This window comes from Carcharhinus amblyrhynchos, chromosome 26 (genome assembly GCF_965287045.1).
Source record: "Carcharhinus amblyrhynchos chromosome 26, sCarAmb.v2.hapA, whole genome shotgun sequence".
NCBI lineage: Eukaryota > Metazoa > Chordata > Chondrichthyes > Carcharhiniformes > Carcharhinidae > Carcharhinus > Carcharhinus amblyrhynchos.
The window spans coordinates 42906713-42928055 of record NC_137349.1 but is presented as its reverse complement, the minus strand read 5'-3'; the positions used below and the strand labels follow the sequence as shown (position 1 = coordinate 42928055).

The following is a 21343-nucleotide window of genomic DNA, read 5'->3' as shown; positions in this document are numbered from 1 at the left end:
TGTATATTCATCAAAACTGAAATGAGTGGGAATTGGGGAAAATTCTCCGCTGGTTGGCATTAATACCGATTGCAAAGGAAGATGGTTGTGGATGTTGGAGGCCAATCTTCTCAGTCCCAGGACATCACTGCAGGCGTTCCTTGGTGTAGCCCAACCATCTTCAGCTGTTCCCCTCCATCTTAAGGTCAGGAGAGAAGAGATTGCTGTTGTTATTTCTGAGGATAGATTGGAGAGGTTGGGACTGTTTTCCCTGAAGAAAAGAAAGCTGAGAGGAGGCTTGATGGAGGTGTTAAAATTCCTGAGGGGTCTGGACAGAGTTAATAGTGAGAAACTGTCTCCATCTCAAGAAAGCAGCAAGAACTAGAGGGCACAGTTTCAAAAGGAGTAGAAGTGATGTGAGGAAAATGTTTTCACCCAGAGGCTGGTTGGAACCTGGAATAAACTCCCTGAGAGGGTGATGGAGGCTGATTCAATCAAGGAATTCAAAAGGAATATGGATTGCTGTCTGAAAAGACAGAATGTGCAAGATTCCAGGGATAAGGCAGGGGGAGTGCAACTGGGTAGAATGTATGTTCAGTGAGCCAGTGCAGACTTGATGGGCTGATTGGCCGCCTTCTGCACTGTAACGATTCTGTGTTGATCTGCACAGTGTTCAGTAACGTGTGAATCTTCAGATCCTGACACAGACTGTGCCAGCATTCGGACAAAATTCAGGGCTGATCAGCAGGAAGCAACATTCCTGTCAAACAAGTTCCAGACAACAATCTGGAACAATTTGGGGTGGCACAGTACCTCCTTCCGTCGGGAAAAAGATACAAAAGTCTGAGGTCCCGTATCAACCAACTCAAGAACAGCTTCTTCCCTGCTGCTGTCAGACTTTTGAATGGACCTACCTCGCATTAAGTTGATCTTTCTCTACACCCTCGCTATGACTGTAACACTACATTCAGCACTCTCTCCTTTCCTTCTCTATGAACAGTATGTTTTGTCTGTATAGTGCACAAGAAACAATACTTTTCACTGTATACTAATACATGTGACAATAATAAATCAAATCAAAAATCATAGGGACCTAGGTTCGATTCCTGGCTCAGGTCACTGTCTGTGTGGAGTTTGTACATTCTCCTCGTGTCTGCATGGGTTTCCTCCGGTGCTCTGGTTTCCTCCCACAGTCCAAAGATGTGCGGATTATGTTGATTGGCCACACTAAAATTGCCCCTTAGTGTCCAGGGATGTGTAGGTTAGAGGGATTAGTGGGTATAATATGTAGAGATATGGGGGTAGGGCCTGGGTGGGAATGTGTTCGGTGCAGACTCGATGGGTTGAAGGGCCTCTTTCTGTACTGTAGGGTTTCTATGATTCCATGATTTAATCTCCGGGGTCTAACTATCTCCCCTCAACGTTCATTGTCATTGGCTATCTCTCACACTAAGGTTAGTTATTCCTTCTGAATGGTTTGGTGTAAGTGCTGCCTGTGTGTACAGCAGGAAATACACGGGTTTCCAAAGTGGGAAATTTTAATTCTGTTAAAGTCTTTCGTGAAAATATCATCTATATTTAAAGAAGCCCAGCTGTCATAAAAATACTTACTTGACCAGAAATGTTTTTGTGTCTCTGCCAATTTCCAATGATTGTTTCCCATTTGGTGGGACAGTGGTTAGTGCTGCTGACTCATAGCGCCAGGGACCCGGGATCGATCCCTGTCTGTGTGGAATCTGCATGTTCTCCCCGTGCCTCATGGGTTTTCTCTGGGTGCTCCAGTTTCCTCCCAGTCTGAAAGATGTGCTAGTTAGGTGTATTATCCATGTTCCATCGCCCCTCAGTATACCCGAACAGGCACCTTTACAATGTGCTTCCTATGCCCATGAATAAACATAAAAGAGAGAAGAATGGACAATGGACTGACTCCTGGGATACAATGCACTCATTATTCACCAATCACACGTAGAATCTGTCACCATTTTACAACCACAGTTATTTTGGGCTCAATGAAACTCGTTATTTTAATGATATTCAAATGATTGCCTAGAAACTTGATGAAACATTCAAGCCATCCAGAAGAGGATGTGGAGGAAATTTATGTATCCAAGCTGGACAAACCTGTTTGTGGAATGCTGCAACTGATGTATCTGAGACGATAGAGGTGGGATTATTCGCTCGCTCCGTGGCATATTTTGTGGTAGTGGGAGCTGTTGTCAGTGGGGTTTCACGTTGAATGCACTGCCAGGAAACCCACGATGGGGGAGTGCCATCAGTGGGAAGGTAAGACCCTGCTGGCGTGAACAGCAGCAAGATCTTGGTGTTGGGCTCAGCTAACTCACCCCACTGTCATTATATGAAGGTAGTCTGATTCATTTTGAGAATGGGACCTTGTTTGTTTCTCTTGTGGGGACCCTGAAGTGGGTTCAATTTTGAGTATGGTTTACAGAGCAGTGAGGAGATGGATTGGGTCTGTCCAGTCCACTCTGCACATTGGCCTTGTAATTTAAGGATTTGAGAATGCAAGTTGATAGATTCCAAGATCAAACAGTGGTGGAAAGTTTGACTGGACCTTTATCTGGTTATTTCCAGATGGGGAGAGGGATCAGAAACCATTCCCTAACTCCCAGGGGATAGAATATAAAAGTAGGGAGGTCTTACTGCAACTGTACAGGGCATTGGTGGGACCGCAGCTGGAGTACTGTGTGCAGTTTTGGTCGCCGCACTTGCGCAAGGATATTTTGGCCTTGGAGGGAGTGCAGAGGAGGTTTACTAGGCTGATATCGGAGATGAGGGGGTTGGACTATGAAGAGAGACTAAATAGACTGGGTGTGTACTCGTTGGAGTTTAGAAGGATGAGGGGGGATCTTATAGAGACGTATAAGATAATGAAGGGGATGGATAGGATAGAGGTAGAGATTCTTCCCGCTCAGAAAGGACAGCAGGACTAGAGGGCACAGCCTCAAGATAAGGGGAGGGGCAGTTTAGAACAGAGTTGAAGAGGAACTTCTTCACTCAAAGGGTGGTGAATCTCTGGAATTCTCTGCCCGTTGAAGTGGTGGAGGCTGCCTCGCTAAATATTTTTAAGTCACGGGTAGATAGGTTTTTGGTAGACAAGGGAATTAAGGGTTATGGGGAGAAAGCGGGAAAGTGGAACTGATCCACTTCAGATCAGCCATGATCTTATTGAATGGCGGGGCAGGCTCGAAGGGCTAGATGGCCGACTCCTTCTCCTATTTCTTATGTTCTTATGTTCTTATGGAATAGGAGGACCCTTTCTGAGATGTATTGTAAGGTCCGGGGGGGAGATGGATCACTGGTCAGATCCTGAGGAGAAAGACAGTGCAAGCAAAGCAAATGGTTTTACTCTACATGAAACAAGGATCAGTGTATTACGTTTATTTCATTCTCCTTCAAATTCACGTTGAAGGAATTGACATGAGTTTTAACCTAGATTACAATTGTTACTCTGAACATATAAACTATTCAGTTTCACAATTCATAACCTGCTTCATCTCAGTGAACCTTCCTATCGAAAAAGAAAAATGATCAACAAATCGGATTATAATTGGATCCTGTGTTATGGCATCATCCAGTCTGTCAATGGGGCAGTTTGGACTCTCTCCTGAACATAAAGCTCGGGTGACTGCTTACAGCGGTGGCCAACCTTCTGTTCATAGAATCAGAGAATCCCTACAGGAGGCCATTTGGCCCATCGAGCCTGCACCGGCCACAGCTCTGTAACACCAAATGCAGTTTTATCTTTGTAACATTTTCTTTCTATCCAGGCTGGAACATTCCTTCTTCCAAGTCATTGAAATGAATTTCTCTAACAAGCTGGAGATTTCAAATGCTTTTAGAAAATCCCTTTACACTATATCTATCACAATTTCTTTATTCAATTAATTGCTTAAAAAAACAACGAAATTTATCAAGAATTCAGTGCTGATAATATTGGGTTTCACCCAACATTGGTTCCACTCGCTGGAAGATTGGTCAGCACAAAGTACATGAAATTCCTTATTGGGAACACTGTCCTCAGTTCAAAATAACCCCCCAACTGAGGGAGGCCTAGAGGAACCCAGGTTTATTCTACAGTTTCTGTAAACACAGGAAGATTGATTCACCGTGCTGACCTCTGACCTGGAATCAGAGCCAATTGCCCACAGGCAGTGTACCTCAGAATGTACCCTGGACAAAGACCCCACTGTGTGCAGAAACCCCGGGCAGTGTACCTCAGAGACCCCCTGTGTGCAGAGCCTGGGCAGTGTACCACAGAAAACTCCAGTGAGTACAGGCCAAACCTACCCAACCTCTCCTCATAAGAAAGTACCTCCAGACCTGGGATCAGCCGAGTGAATCTTCTCTGCTGCCTCCAATGCTGGGATATCTTTCCTGTCCGGTTACATCTTGTGCAGCTTCTCATGATGTATTGAGCTACTGTTGTCTGTGTGTATCGCCGCCACATGTGGCCTACATGTGTGGCTGCCGTGTGGATTTGTGCCAAAGTGGATGGAAATTCCATTTGTTAGGCAAATGAGTGTTCCTCCAGGTGCAGGAGCTGAGGAAAGAACTGAACCATCAGCATCGGAAGGTTTGGAGTAATTCCTTATAGGTGGCCCTGAATCTGCTGCCATTGAAATGGACAAACACGGGACACGGTGGACAGAGTACCCTTCGTCGTCCAGCTTGTGGCGTTTACTATCAAATAAACCTGTTGGACTCTAACCTGGTGTTGTGAGACTTCTTACTGTGTTTACTCCAGTCCAACACCAGCATCTCCACATGATGACTACGCTGTTGAAATGCCCAGGCCTTAATCAGTTCAATGTTAATCTAGATGTGGGGGCAGAATTTTATGTTGTTCCACCAGCAGGTTTGTGGACAGAGTATGAGCTGAGCACAGATGAGCTTCCCCACGACTTGTCTGCAATTTCACACTCAGGAGGCAGATGCCCTCGCCTCAACTGAGGCCCTTTAGTGGCTAATTATCTTATTTGATTTATTGTTGTCACATGTATATGGAGAAAGCATTTCGTTCACAGAGTACACGGGAGAAGAAAAGGAGAGGGTACAGAATGTAATGTTACAGTTAGAGAAAGATCAGCTTAATAAATGCTAGGTCCATATTGACCACTTCATTGGCTGCAGGCACTCCCTCGCCTCCTACCCTCTCCATCAACGTTCTGCCCTGCCATCTCTCCCCCCCCCCACCGCCCCCCCCCCCCCCCACCCCAGCCCTGCAATCCCCAAAACAGACCTGTCCCTGGAATCCTGGGATTTAGGTTCTGAGTCCATTCGCATGGACTAGCAAACTGCCAGACAATCAGACTGACTTTCTTAAGGCAGGACGTCCTGTTCAGTGAGGGATGGCATTCCTGCCCCCAGACAATGAACAATGATTGGAGTGTGAAATCGCGGTGTGGGAGGCAATATCGGTGTGGGTCAGCTCACCATCAACATTTTGGATAATGGGAAGGGAAACGCCATCATTGTAAACATCCTGGCCCCAGAATATGTATTACAAATTATTGACAAATTGAAAGGGGGTTGGAATGTAGAAAGGAAGTTACCGTTATAAAGGCTGTTGATGTTATGGTTCAGGTCAAAAACTCCAAAGTGTTTAATGGAGTCTGCCTGGATCATAAGTTTTGCACCTTGAATTTGGCTAGGATGAGCATGGGATGTTTCCCTTCAGGTATGATTTGAATGATCCACTAGGGAGCTTTTAGCAAAGTTTATTTAAGAATATAGTTAACATGCATAGTAATAAAATTAGGAAGAACTTTTATCAATTACAACCAAGTTCAATACAACAAAGTCTACTGCTCACATGATAATAGAAATTGCTTTCTTTAGTTGAATTCTGCAGTCCTCTGGATTCACTCCAAACAGTTTGAAGACAAGGCAATTTCTCAAAACGCCAGAGAGACTCTGGTCCAGCCTCAACAACAACAATTTTCACCCTTCAGGAAAACAACAGAATTTCCAAAGTAAAAAAGAGAGATTTCTCTTTCAGCTTGATGTCGCTTCCAAAATGAAAACAAACTGCCCAAAAACACATGACTGTCCTCCTAACAATGTAGGATTGTAAAACTAACTCTACAGTAAACACAAACAACCCCATTTAAACCACTTAAGTAGCAATAAAAGGACTCATTGTAGTCAGCCTGGCAACATAATGACATCAGCTAAGGCAATGAGCTGAGAAACATGGACTGTGAGTGCTGCAGAGATCATGATTTAAACAAAAATATCATCACATTAGTGAGACTCCATCTGTGGTTCTGTGTACACATTTGATTTCCCTTACATATAAAAGGATCTAAGTGTATTGGAACAGTTCAGAGAAGACTCACTCACCTGATTTCTGGGATGGGTTGTGTTATTTTAAGAGGAAAGATTGAACAGGGAGGTGGGATTTTCCAGCTGCGCTCACCCTGAAACCAGAAAATCCCGCCCAAGGTCAACAGTCCTTCCCATGGTTGGCCCCTCGCCCACCCTGATTCCCGTGGCAGGTGGAATGGAAAAATGCCATTGGAGTTTAAAGGAATAAGAACTGATCTTAGTGAAACAGATAAGCTCCTGAGGAACTAGACAGCGTGGATACTGAAAGGGTGACACTGTGGTTAACACTGCTGCCTCACAGCACCAGGGATCAGGTTCAATTCCAGCCTTGGGTCACTACTTGTGTGGAGTTTGCACGTTCTCCCCATGTCTGCATGGGTTTCCTGCGGGTACTCCAGTTTCCTCGCACAGTCCAAAGATGTGCAGTTAGGTGGATTGGCCATGGGACCTTGACCCTTAGTGTTAGGGTAAATAGGTGGGGCACAGGGATAGCGCCTGGGTAGGATTGTTGTTGGTGCAAGCTCAAGGGGCCGAATGGCCTACCCCTCCTATTTCACATGTTTGTATGTATACGCTGCTGGACTTTCTCAACAAAGAATGCTAGATTCTATGTGCAGGCAGCCCTTTACAAATTGGGATTCTCGCTCCTACCTGCCAGATAAGGCGAGAGGGTGAGATGCAGTCTCTGTATTGATAGTTACACAGAGGTGTAAGGTGATGGTGGTGGGAGAAGGGGTGGGGAGGGGATGCTCAGTAGTGACGGTCTGTCACACATTTGCCTTTATCGGTGTAATTTGACAGGGACCATCAACACAAACCTGCTTTGAATGGATGTCTCGAGTTCAACTTCGACCCGGAAAGCTGCAGTCACCTGGTTTAGCACAACCCAAGCCTGGAAGATAGTGAGAGATGGCACTGTCCCAGACTGGTTCCATGGCATCATCTCCAGGAGGTGAGTCTCTGCCGAAACCTCTCTCAGACACCTGTTGTAGGTAAAGATACCTCTGAGACGAATTGTGAGTCAAAGTACAGCAGTTTATTCAAAAGCTTTTGGGAGATACACCTGGCACCTAACAGCGGTTCCCCAGACATCTCCCCGGACACAAGTTAAGAGCACATATTTATACCCCCCCGGGTCACATACACTTCTCAGTCTCAGCAGGTTCCCAGGCTGTGGGTTGTTCTCCATCACGGGAACATGGCTGCCTCGGCATTTCTTCATGGTTATCTCAAGGCTGTGATTGATGTGTGTGATTGGCCCTTAGCTAACATACAGGCTGACAAGACAAGTTATAATTAACGGGCCGATATAACAATCTGTGCTCATAAGCTGTATAACATATAACATGTCTAGTATGTTGGTAATGACACATAAGCAATATATAATGAATATATATGAATATATTTAGGATGTGCAGGCTTTACTATGTTAGGCGGAAGTCCACAAAATTAAAGACACAACTTAACTACAAGCTGGGTCAGCTACATTTCTGAGTGGGCTTATCATAACCTTGTGTACAACAGCAAGAGCAGCTGCAGTCTGGGCACGAAAATAAAGTTACATTTATCTGAAATATATGAAAACAGGCTGCATATAGACCACTGGATTTTTTTTTCCATTCTCCCAAGTATTACAAAGTTCATTAACTCATTCTTGACTGCACACCCCAGGGGCAGTAACTGGAGAGTGGGATAGGGGCCTGGGAATGAGGAAGTGAAAATTCCTCTTGGCTAATGGCTGGTATGCAATCAAAAGAGTAAAGAACCGAGTACAGGAACAGGCCCTTAGGGCCCCCAAGCCCGTGCCCATCATGATGCCCTCACTAAACTAAAAAACCCTTCTGCCCTTGCTCGGTCCATATCTCTCTATTCCCACCCTATTCATGTACCATCCAGATGACTGTTAAATGTTGCTAATGTGCCTGCTTCCACCACCACGTTCCAGACACCTACCATTCTCTGCACGGAAAACTTCCCCAGCACATCTCCCTTAAACTTTCCCTTTCTCACCTTGAACCTGTTCCCCTTTATAATTAACACTTCCACCCTCGGAAAAATCCTCTACTTATAACCCTGTCTGCGTCTCTCATAATTTTGTAGACTCTATCAGGTCTCCCCTCAGCCTCTGTCTTTCCAGTGGAAACAATCTGAGTTTATTCAACTTCTCCTCAACACCCTCGAGACCAGGCAACTTCCTGGTGAACCTTCTTTACGCTCTCTCTAAAGCTTCCATGTCCTTCTGCTAGTGTGGCGACTAGAACTCCACGCAATACTCCAAATGCAGCCTAATCAAGGTTTTATAAAGCTGCAACATGATTCCCAACTCTTGTACTCAGTGCTCTGACTAACGATGGCCAGCGTGCCGTATGCCTTCCTAATCACCTTAGAATCAGAGAGGTTTACAGAGTGGAATCAGACTCTTTGGACCAACTTGTCCACGCTGCTCTTTTTATTACCACTAAGCTAGTCCCAATTGCCCGCGATGGCCCATATCCCTTGGCCACCGTGGGAACTGTGTACCTGTACACCCAGGTCCCTCTGCATGTTAATGTTCTGAAGGGTTCTGCCATTTACAGTACGATTCACATCTAAATTTGACCCTCCAAAATGCATCACCTCGCATTTGTCTGGATTAAACTCCACCTGCCATTTCTGTGTCCAAGTCTCCAATCGATCTCTATCCTGTTGTCCTCTATCCTCTGATGTCATTATCAGCAACTCCACCAATCTTTGTGTCATCAGTAAACTTACTAATCAGACCCCCCACATTTTCCTCCAGCTCATTTATATATACTACAAACAACAGAGGTCCCAGTACCGATCCCTGCGGAACACCTCTAGCTACAGATCTCCATTCTGAACAACAGTCTTCCATCGCTATTCCCTGTCTTCTGTAACCATCTAGCCAGCCCACCTGAATCCCGTGTAATTTTCAGTCCACAGCTGGAGTGATGTGGTGAGCTGGGGAAGTATCCGACAAGACAATGTAATATAAAATATCTGGGGGAGATGTGTTGCGCTGAATGGTACAGCCACGGATGGGAGGCTTTGAGACTGAAAGACAGTGTGCAGTGTGAGGAAAGGTTCTTAGTCTGGATTTGATTGGGACATCGCACTAAATGTTTGATTATATGGCCTATCTTATCTTGTGTAACTCTGGTATGACTCAGGAAAATTAGTTCAAGTTGTTTTCTTTACACAATTATGAGCGGGATATGGGCCAAATCCGGGCAATTGGGATTATCTTAGGGGTTTTTAAAAATAAAGGGCAGCATGGACAAGTTGGGCCAAAGGGATTGTTTCCTCGATGATTCTATGATTCTATATATTCACCATGAGCTACTGGGTAAACACATCTCTCTCCAGTACAAGCTATTCCCTGCCCTACTGAGCCTCTTACACATGACTCTTGATATCACTGATACATCCAGAGATGCATTAATAACACACGAGAGCACACAAATGGTCTGGGAAACAGTGGAAGTTGATCCAGAGGGATGCACTGTGTTGATTGGGAAATGTTGAGACTGGGGCACTCATTTCTAACACGTCCCCAACTGTGAGGTGGGAATGAGAAAACAAAGCAGTTTGTGGGTGAACAAAACAGAAGAGCTGGTGAGGCTGCTGGCCCAAGCTTTATGTACCCCAGGTCACCACATTTGAAAAACTCACTGCTATTGTGACAGGTGATGCTCTGGGGACTTGGGTTCAAATCCCACCGAGGAAGATGGTGAAATATGAATTCAATAAATATTCTGAAAAGGTCTAATGACCATGAAGCCATTAATGTAAAATCCCATCTGGTTCACTAAGGTCCTTTAGGGAAGGAAATCTGCTGTCCTTACCGGGCCTGGCCTACATGTGACTCCAGAGCCACAGCAATGTGGGTGACTCTAAACTAACAGTGAAATTGTTGAGCGAGGTGCCCGTGGTATCAAACTGCTGAAAAACCTGAAAGAGATGGAAAAGTACAGACCACTGGAAAATGACAATGGTAAACTTGATGCTGTAAACAAAGAACAAACAACCCAGCGCGGGAAACAGGCCCTTCGGCCCAACAAGCCCACGCCACCATCTTAACAAAGCATTTTCCTACACCTACCCTGCCCCGTGTCTATGCTAATGGTACCCCTAATGTAACCAGATTCAGGGGAGAATAATTTAGGGACAATTTGTTACACCAATCAGCCTAAGAGCACATCTTTGGGGTGTGGGAGGAAACCGGAGCACCCGGAGGAAACCCACACAACCACAGGGAAACTCCCACAGGCACAAATCCATGTATCTGCACAGCTAGCAGTGATAGTCACTGAGCTGTTGTGGTGCCCATCTGCTGGTCCAGTTTTAAGCGTACACAAACAACGCAAAGTACTAGGCCACTCTCGAAACATCCAAGAGCAGCCCACGCACGACCCACTGTTTGTATGCCCCTCGTTAAACAACAAGGTGGACCGACGCACCTGCGGATTAAGAGACAAAACATTAACATGTAGTATTACATTTCCAGTATCGACCTGAGGCTCTGACCCTTTTTAAAACAGTCTCCTATAACCCTCCATCCCTGTTTCAATCATGTGTCTATCTAAGTAAACCTTAAACAAGTCCAGCGCGCCTGCCTCCACCACCTTACTTGGTAGTGCATTCCATTCCCCTATGACCCTCTGTTTGAAAAACCTCCCTCTAGGATCCACATTATACCTCTCCCCCCTCACCCTTAGCTCGTGACCCCTCGTGATATTTGTCTCCAATCTAGGGAAAAGCCTGCCACTGTTTACTCTATCTATACCCTTCATTATTTTATACACCTCTATCAGATCCCCCCTTAATCTCCGTCTTTCTAAGGAAAACAGCCCCAGTTTACCCAATCTTTCCTCATAACCCAGTCCATCCATACCAGGCAGCATCCTGGTAAACCTCCTCTGCACTCTCTCCAGGGTCTCCACGTCCCTTCAGTAGTGAGGTGACCAGAACTGGACGCAGTACTCCACATGCGGCCTAACCAACGTTCTGTACAACTGGAGCATTAGACGCCAGCTCTTGTACTCTATACCCCTTCCTATAAAAGCTAGCACACTGCAAGCTTTCTTCACAACCTTCTCCACCTGTGTTGCCACCTTCAGAGACTTGTGCACTTGCACTCCCAGGTCCCTCTGCATTTCTATACTCTTAATTGGTCTACCCTTTATCATGTAACTCCCCTCTACATTATTCCTTCCAAAATGCATCACCTCATATTTATCAGGATTAAATTCCATCTGCCATTTATCTGCCCAATATACCAGCCTATCTATATCCTGCTGTGTCACCTGACACTCCTCCTCACTGCCCGCCATCTTTGTGTCATCTGCAAACTTGCTGATCACACCACGTACGCCCTCTTCCAAGTCATTTATATATATTACCAATAAATGAGGTCCCAGTACTGAGCCCTGCGGCACACCACTAGTGACAGACCTCCAGCTAGAAAAGGACCCTTTCACTACTACTCTCTGTCTCCTGTTGCCTAGCCAGTTTTCAATCCGTCTAGATACCTGTTCCTGTATCCCAAGAGCCTTAACCTTTTCTACCAACATACCATGAGGGACTTTGTCAAACGCCTTACTGAAATCCATATAGACGACATCAACGGCTCGTCCTTCGTCAACCGTTTTTGTCACCTCCTCAAAAAATTCTACCGGATCCGTAAGGCACGACCTTCCCTTAACAAAGCCATGCTGTGTATCCCTAATCAGATCGCAATGCTCTAAATGCGTATACATCCTATCCCTAAGAATTTTCTCCAACAACTTTCCTACCACTGACATCAATCTCACCAGCCTATAATTACCAGGGTTATCCCTACTGCCCTTTTTAAACAGCGGTACCACAGTAGCTATCCTCCAGTCCTCTGGGACCTCACCTGTGTCCAAAGAAGAGACAAAGATTTGCATCAGAGGCCCAGCAATTTCATCTCTCGCCTCCCTAAGCAGCCTGGGACAAATGCCATCAGGCGTGTAGAACTTGTAGTTTTCTTTACTTGGAGAGCTATCTCACAGACTAGTTGACCAACAGCCTGACAGTTGTACTCATGGAATTCCACCTTACAGATAATGTCCCAGACACCAGCATCCCTCTCCCTGTGTATGTCCTGCCCCAACAATAGGACAAATCCAGGAGAGGTGGTGGCACAGTGATATACAGTCAGGAGGGAGTTGCCATGGGAGTTCTCAACATTGACTCCAGACCCAGTAAAGTCTCATGGAACCAAGTCAAACATGGGCAAGGAAACCTCCTGCTAATTCCCATCTACCGTTCTCCTTTGGCTGGTGAATCAGTGTTCCTCCCTGTTGAACATCACTTGGAGAAAACACTGAAGGTGGCAGGGCACAAAATGAACTCCAGGTTCATTGATAACTTCAATATCTATTACCAGGAGTGGCTTGGTAACAGCATTACTGATCGAGCTGGTTGGGTCCTAAAGGACATAGCTTCTAGACCGGGTCTGCAGCAGATGGTGGAGGAACCAACAAGAGGGAAAATGTACATGGCCTTATCCTCACCAACCATCCTGCCGCATCTCCCCAGGACAGTATCTGTAGGAGTGACGGTTACCCTTGCAGAGACAAACTCCCACCTTCACATTGAGGATACCCTCCACTTGTATTGTGTGGCACTACCACTGTGCTAAACGGGACAGATTTCAAACAGATCTAGTAACTCAAAACTGGGCATCACAATCTATAATCTCGTGGCCCGGCATATCCCCCACTCTCCCATTGCCACCAAGCCAGGGGATCAATCCTGGTTCATTGAAGAGTGCAGGAGGGGACATCAGGAGCAGCACCAGGTATACCTAAAAATGAGGTGCCAATCTGTTGATGCTACAACGCAGGACTTCTTGCATACCAAATTTCATAAAGAGCAAATAATAGACAGAGCTAAATAATCCTACAATCAACAGATCAGATCTAAGCTCTGTAGTCCTGCTACATCCAGTCAAGAATGGTGATGGACAATTAAACAACTCACTGGAGGAGGAGCCTCCACAAATATCCCCTTCCTCATTGATGGAGGAGCCCAGCACATCAGTGCGAAGAATAAGGCTGAAGTATTCGCAGCAATCTTCAGCCAGAAGTGCCGAGTAGATGACCTATCTCAGCCTCCTGCAGTGATCCTCACAGTATCTCAGATACCAGTGTCCGGCCAATCCGATTCACTCCACGTGATATCACAGAAGGGCTGAAAGCCTGGATACTGCAAAGGGAATGGGCCCGGATAACATTCCGGCAATGGCACTGAAGATTTGTGTTCCAGATTTGCTGCTCCCCTAACCAAGCTCTTCCAGTACAGTTACAACACTGGCATCTATCCAACAATGTGGAAGATTGCCCAGGTATGTCCTATATACAAACAGCAGGACAAATCCAACCCGGCCAATTACTGCCCAATCCGTCTACTCTCGATCATCAGTAAAGTGATGGAAGGGGTCATCAACAACGGTATCAAACAGCTCCTGCTCAGCAATACCCTGCTCAGGGACGCCCAGTTTGGGTTTCACCAGGGGGTCACTCAGCTCCTGACCTCATCACAGCCTTGGTTCAAACATAGACAAAAGAGCTGAACTCCAGAGGTGAGAGTGACTGCCCTTAACATCAAGGCCGCATTTGACCGAGTCTGGCATCAAGGAGCCGTAGCGAAACTGCAGATATTGTAAATCGGGGCAAACACTCCACTGGTTGGAGTCATTCCTGGTGCAAAAGAAAATGGTTGTGGTGGTTTGAGATCAGCCATCCCAGCTCCAGGACATCTCTGCAGGAGTTCCTCAGGGTAGTGTCCAAGGCCCAACCATCTTCAGCTGCTTCATCAATAACCTTCCCTCCGTCACAAGGTCAGAAGTTCTCTGAGGATTGCATAATGTTCAGCACCATTCACGACCCCTCACCTACTGAAAAAGTCCATGTCTAAATGCAGCAAGGTTTGGACAATATCCAGGCTTGGGCTGATACGTGGCAAGACACTCGAGAATCCTTTAATGATGTTACCATTACTGAATCCCCTACTGCCAACATCCAGGGAATTGACCAGAAACTGAACTGGACCAGCCATTTAAATATTGTGGCTGTGAAAACAGGTCAGAGGTTAGGAGTCTTGCAGCGAGTTGAGGGAGTTGAGCAAAGGTTCACTGACTGACATATACAGAGAGGCTGGATTGACTGGACTTGTACTCACTGGAATTTAGAAGACTGGGAGGGGATCTCATAGAAACATAAAATCCTGATGGGATTGGACAAGCTGGATACGGGAAGAATGTTCCCAATGTTGGGAAAGTCCAGAACTAGGGGTCACAGTCTAAGAATAAGGGGAAAGCCAATCAGGACTGAGATGAGGAAGAAGTTCTTCACTCAGAGAGTTGGGAACCTGTGGAATTCCCTCCCACAGGAAGCTGTTGGAGCCGGTTTGTTAGATATGTTCGAGGGAGCTGGACGTGGCCCTTGTGGGTAAAGGGAACAAGGGATATGGAGAGGAAATGGGAGTGGGTTACTGTACGTTCATGATCATATTGAATGGCCCACGCCGGCACCTATTTCTATGTTTCTATGAGTAACTCACCTCCTGACTTATAGAAAGGTAGAGATTAGAAGCAGGAATAGGCCATTCAGCCCTTCAAGCCTGTTCTGCCATTCATGACTGATCATCAAATTCAATATCCAGAGCCCGCCTTCCCTCTACATATCCCTGGATCCTTTTCGCTCTAAGAGCTATATCTAATTTCTTCTTGGAAACACACAACATTTTGGCCTCAAACACATTCTGTGGGAGTGAATTCCACACTTCCTCCACTCTCTGGGTGAAGACATTTCTCCTCACCCCAGTCCTAATAAGGTTTACCCCTTATCCTCAAACTGTGACCCCTGGTTCTGGACTCCCCCACCATTGGGAACATTCTTTCTGAATCTAACCTGTTGGAATTCTATAAGTTTCTATGAGATCCCCTCTCATTCTTCTAAACTCCAATGAATAGAATCCTAACCAATTTAGTCTCTCCTTATATGACAGATCTGCCATCTCAGGAATCAGCCTGGTAAACTTTTGCTGTACTTCTTCTACAGCAAGGACATCCTTCCTGAGATAAGGAGACTGAAACTGCAGCAATACTCCAGGTGTGGCCTCACCAATGCCCTATACAATTGCAATAAAACATGCTTATTCCTATACTCAAATCCTTTGAAGGCCAACATCCTTTCACCTTCTTCCACTGCCTGCTCCATCTGCTATGCTTACTTTCAGTGACTGATACACAAGGACACCAAGGTCTTGTTGAGTATCCATCTCTCTCCATTTACACACATTCAAGTAATAATTTGTCTTCCTGTTATTGCTACCAAAGTGGATAATCTCACATTTATCCACATTATACTGTATCTGCCATGCAGATACCCACACACTCAGCCTGTCCAAATCACACTGAAACATCTCTGCATCCTCCTCACAGCTCACCCTCCCACCCAACTTTGTATCATCTGCAGACTTGGAGATAATACATTCAGTTCCCTCTTTTATATCATTAATATATAATGTGAACAGTTGGGGCCCCAGCACAGATCCCTGCGGCACTTCACTAGTAACTGACTGTTAATCAGTAAAAGACCCATTTATGCCAAATCTTTGCTTCCAATCTGCTAACCAGTTATCCACCTCAACAAACTACTCAAAATCCCATGTGGTTTAATTTTACATTGTAGTTGGCTATGTGAGAACTTGTCAAAAGTCTTCTGAAATTCTAAGTAGACCCCCCCAAACCCTGTCTACCATCTATAAGGCTCAAGTCAGGAGTGTGATGGAATACTCCCCAGTGGCCTGGATGGGAGCGGCTCCAACAACACTCGGGAAGCTCGACACCATCCAGGGCAAAGCAGCCCCGCTCGATTGGCACCACATCTACAAACAGAAGCAGAGAGTTGGCAAGCACAGGGCACTTCCAAGTTGGCAGACAGTGACTAGTGGAGTCAGGGGTCAGTTTTTGGACCCTCAGTTATTTACAATCTGTAATAATGACCTGGATGAAGAGACCATTTCCAATGTATTTAAGTTTGTTGATGATACAAAAGTAGGTGGAAAGGTCACATCCAAACAGACAATGCTGGGAAAATGCAGCAGGTCCGGGAGCATCTGTGGAAAGAGAAAAAGTTAATGTTTCAAGTCCATGTGACTGTTAAGAAAGAGGTGAGAATTAGATCAAAGGTTATGGGGAAAAAGCAGGATTAAGCTATTGAGTTGGATGATCAGCCATGATCATAGTGAATGGTGAAGCAGGCTCGAAGGGCCAAATGGCCTCCTCCTGCTCCTATCTTCCATGTTTCTATGTGATGGGTTTGATGTTGTTGAAAAAGGGGAGAACGGTTGTGGAGCAGAGGAGAAGCTCAGGGATAGGATAGAGTGCGGGGGAGATTAAATTACAAAGTTGTAAAGGAACAAAAGACAAAGTGAGTGGAATGACAGTATTAGAGATACAAAGGAGAGGTTCAGAATGGGTGTGAATAGCAGAATAAAGGTCAGCACTGTCTGAAAGTAAAATAGCAGAATAAAGGTAAGCTCTGGCTGAAAGCAAAAGCATTATAACAAGATAGAAACTAGAATTTAGGGAGGATTGACAATGGAGGAAAGAATTCATGCTGTGAAATTGTTGAACTCAGTGAGTCTAGGGGCCTAATTGGAAGTTGAGGTGTTATTTTTCCAGTTTGTGTTAGATCTCACTGGAGCACTGTAACACTCTGAGAGGGAGATGGGAATTGAAATGGCGAGAGAGCAGAAGGTCAGAGTTACGCGTGCAGAGTCAGCAAAGGCTTTCCACAAAGCAGGTTTTGGGGGTGATCCTCCCATCCCGCTGTGCTAGTTTTCCAGTGCAGCAGGATGGGAGAATCTCGTGTCTGTGCGTGCATCTCCCAACCCTGGATTTCTGGCACCCTCAGATCCGCCCTGGAAACCTGCGGGGAAACCAGGTAAAGAATTTTAATCTAATTTTAACATTACCTCAATGTGATTAGAGGCCCACTAACCTCTCCCACCCCCTGCCCTCCCCCTGCCCCCCCTGCCCTCCCCCCACCCTCCCCCCGCCCACCCCCCGCCCTCCCCCCGCCCTCTCCCTGCCCTCCCCCCGCCCTCCCCTCGCCCTCCCCCCGCCCTCCCCCCACCCTCCCCCTGCCCCTCCCCCTGCCCCTCCCCCTGCCCCCCTGCCCTCCCCCTGCCCACCCCCTGCCCCCCTGCCCTCCCCCTGCCCCTCCCCCTGCCCCTCCCCCTGCCCTCCCCCTGCCCCCCTGCCCCTCCCCCTGCCCTCCCCCTGCCCCCCCCGCAGGGTTTACAGAACATCCCCCATTTCGGGAATTATGGGGACAACTCACTGGAGTGAAGCAAGGGGGCAGTCGGGCCCCCCAGGGATTGGGTGACAGGGGATGGGCACCCTGGGCAGTGACAGCCTGTGCCCCTTGGCACTGTCCACTGGGGTAGGACATTGCCGAGAGGACAGGACTGGGGCCTGGGCAGGGCCTGTGGGCGATCGGTGGGGGTGAGGGGTCCGATTGCCACTTTGCATGGGGACAGGACAGTGGCCAGGAGGGGGGGGGGGTCTGCCAGGGTGGACGGGGGCACCAGTCTGCCTGTGGGGGGGGCGCGGGGATCGGCGCTGCTGTGGGGGGGTAGAGATCGGGCTGGGACGAGGGGAGGGTCAGGATTGGGCCTGTGAGTGGACAGAGGCCACATTCGGGCCATGGGGGAGATTGTTGGGGGGGGGGGCAGGACTGCAGGGGTTGTGGGGCTGGCCAGCAATCGAGAAGATGACCGTTTGGGGCCACTGTGCGTGTGCAGAACCCGGTGGTTTCCGTCTCCTGGGGGGAAATCAAACAATATTCACGTTATTGGCCTCTGTGTTACAGAGTGTGGGAGATTCTAGTCTGAACCACCACTAAAACAACCTGAATCACTCCAGTTTTGCTGCAAATTTGACATTTAGAATGTTTCGCCAGAATTCGGCCCCGTGTCCTCGTCCCACCTGATTCAGTTGGTTTGGAAACAGGGTTAATGTCTCACAGCAAACACTGCACCAACTCTCTGCTTCCTGACTCAGTGACGGCTCCCCTGTAGCTGCCCACACCCCCACCCACACCCCCACCCACACCCCCACCCCCACCCCCACCCCCACCCCCACCCCCACCCACACCCCCACCCGCACCCCCACCCACACCCCCACCCCCACCCCCACCCCCACCCACACCCCCACCCGCACCCCCACCCACACCCACACCCCCACCCCCACCCCCACCCCCACCCCCACCCCCACCCACACCCACACCCCCACCCGCACCCCCACCCACACCCACACCCACACCCCCACCCCCACCCACACCCACACCCACACCCCCACCCCCACCCCCACCCACACCCACACCCACACCCCCACCCCCACCCCCACCCACACCCACACCCCCACCCCCACCCACACCCCCACCCACACCCGCACCCCCACCCCCACCCCCACCCGCACCCACACCCCCACCCCCACCCCCACCCGCACCCCCACCCCCACCCACACCCACACCCCCACCCCCACCCCCACCCGCACCCACACCCCCACCCAAACCCCCACCCGCACCCCCACCCCCACCCACACCCCCACCCACACCCCCACCCACACCCCCACCCGCACCCACACCCCCACCCAAACCCCCACCCGCACCCCCACCCCCACCCCCACCCACACCCACACCCCCACCCCCACCCCCACCCGCACCCACACCCCCACCCAAACCCCCACCCGCACCCACACCCCCACCCACACCCCCACCCGCACCCACACCCCCACCCAAACCCCCACCCGCACCCCCACCCCCACCCACACCCACACCCCCACCCCCACCCGCACCCACACCCACACCCCCACCCAAACCTCCACCCGCACCCACACCCCCACCCGCACCCCCACCCGCACCCCCACCCGCACCCCCACCCGCACCCCCACCCCCACCCACACCCACACCCCCACCCCCACCCCCACCCGCACCCACACCCCCACCCAAACCCCCACCCGCACCCACACCCCCACCCGCACCCCCACCCGCACCCCCACCCGCACCCCCACCCACACCCCCACCCGCACCCCCACCCACACCCGCACCCCCACCCCCACCCACACCCCCACCCACACCCCCACCCGCACCCACACCCCCACCCCCACCCCCACCCGCACCCACACCCCCACCCAAACCCCCACCCGCACCCACACCCCCACCCGCACCCCCACCCGCACCCCCACCCACACCCCCACCCGCACCCCCACCCACACCCCCACCCGCACCCCCACCCACACCCCCACCCGCACCCACACCCCCACCCACACCCGCACCCCCACCCCCACCCACACCCCCACCCACACCCCCACCCGCACCCACACCCCCACCCACACCCCCACCCGCACCCCCACCCACGCCCCCATCCACACCCCCACCCACACCCCCGCCCGCACCCCCACCCCCACCCACGCCCCCGCCTGCACCCCCACCCGCACCCGCACCCCAACCCCCACCCGCACCCCCACCCACACCCCTGCCTTCACCCCCACCCGCGCCCCCACCCACGCCCCCGCCCACACCCCCACCCCGACCTGTCCAGCCACTGCATTTTAAAATTCAACTTGTAACCTCTGTATCTCCCTGAGTAATATTAACCATGTGTTAACATATATGTGCCGTGTATTAATCATGTATTCATCCAGCATTAACCATGAGTTCCTTTCCATGACAGAGATGCTGAACAGTTACTGATGAACAAACCACTTGGCTGTTTCCTGATCCGTATTGCTGAGAGTCGCATTGGGTTTAGTCTGACCTACAGGTAAACGAGGGCCATGGAACTGGAAAACCCATCTCTCTGAAAGCTGGCAGCCCCTGGGAGCTGGGTGGGTGCAGTCTGGGCAGCGAATTGGTTGGGAGTGGTGACAGAATGGCTCATCGCCATGGTCCTGCCATCAGGGCAATGACGGAACTGGATGTGGGACACGCTCCCAGGACGGTCCAATGTGAAAGGACCAATCAAGGGAGGATATTACAGTGAATCATGAAGGGCTATAGCACTGACCAATCAGAGTAACACTGAGACCAAAGCTGTGCGGGTTAGGCTGATGCTGAGAAATTGCCCCTTAGTGTCCCGGGATGTGTAGGTTAGAGGGATTAGTGGGTGTAATATGTAGGGATATGGGTGTAGGGCCTGGGTGGGATTGTGTTCGGTGCAGACTCGATGGGTCAAAGGGTCTCTTTCTGCACTGTAGTGTTCGATGATTCTATGAATTCTATGAAACTAAAAGGTTAAATGATGGACAGAGTCAATATTTCATTGGCTATAAAAGGTGAAGGACTGATCTCATTGTGGTGTTTCCAACAATTAAAGGAGTTAAGAATTTAAACAGGGAGAAACCAATTTCTCTGGAGGGACATGAAATCAAAGGGAGCTAAACTTTTCAGCTCTGTCAAAGAGTCATCCAATTTTGAAATGTTGGCTCGATTCTCTCTCCTCAGATGTTGTCAGACCTGCTGAGATTTTCTAGCGTTTTCTGTTTGTGTTTCAGATTCCAGCATCCACAGTATTTTGCTTTTATATTTGTTCAGGATGATATCAGGGAGATAAGTGGAGATCATAGAAACATTACGGTGCAAAAAGAGACCATTCGACTTAGTCTGCACCGGAAACAATCCCACAGTGCAATCATGGAGAAAAGATTGCTCACTTTATTTATTAGTGGAGTATTTGGTGAACATTAAATGCATTATATTAATACAAGTTTGTCGCTTCTGCAAGTATCTAAAAGGTGAAAGAGTAACTAGGGAGAGATTGGGGCCTCTTAACGTTAATCAAGGTCATCTATGAGGATGTGGATCCATTAGAGATGGGTGAGATCCTAAATAAAAAGAACAAAGAACAATACAGCCCAGGAACAGGCCCCTCGGCCCTCCAAGCTTGCACCGATCATGTGTTCCTAACTAGACTGTCC

General features: G+C 48.8%; 1 protein-coding gene across 5 annotated transcripts in view; it reads left to right on the top strand.

Moving 5' to 3' along the window:
* The window catches only part of LOC145358637 (uncharacterized), a 47171-nt gene that overhangs the window by 13730 nt on the left and 12098 nt on the right, over positions 1–21343 (top strand). For 4 of the 5 annotated variants that reach the window (XM_080212852.1, XM_080212856.1, XM_080212851.1 and 1 more), the window contains exons 2-3: positions 7129–7279; positions 20101–20190. In XM_080212852.1, the coding sequence (XP_080068978.1) occupies positions 7155–7279; positions 20101–20190 (215 nt within the window). In that variant the 5' untranslated portion in view covers positions 7129–7154. The remainder of the gene's footprint in view (positions 1–7128; positions 7280–20100; positions 20191–21343) is intronic. The other variant, XM_080212855.1, reaches the window with a different exon arrangement.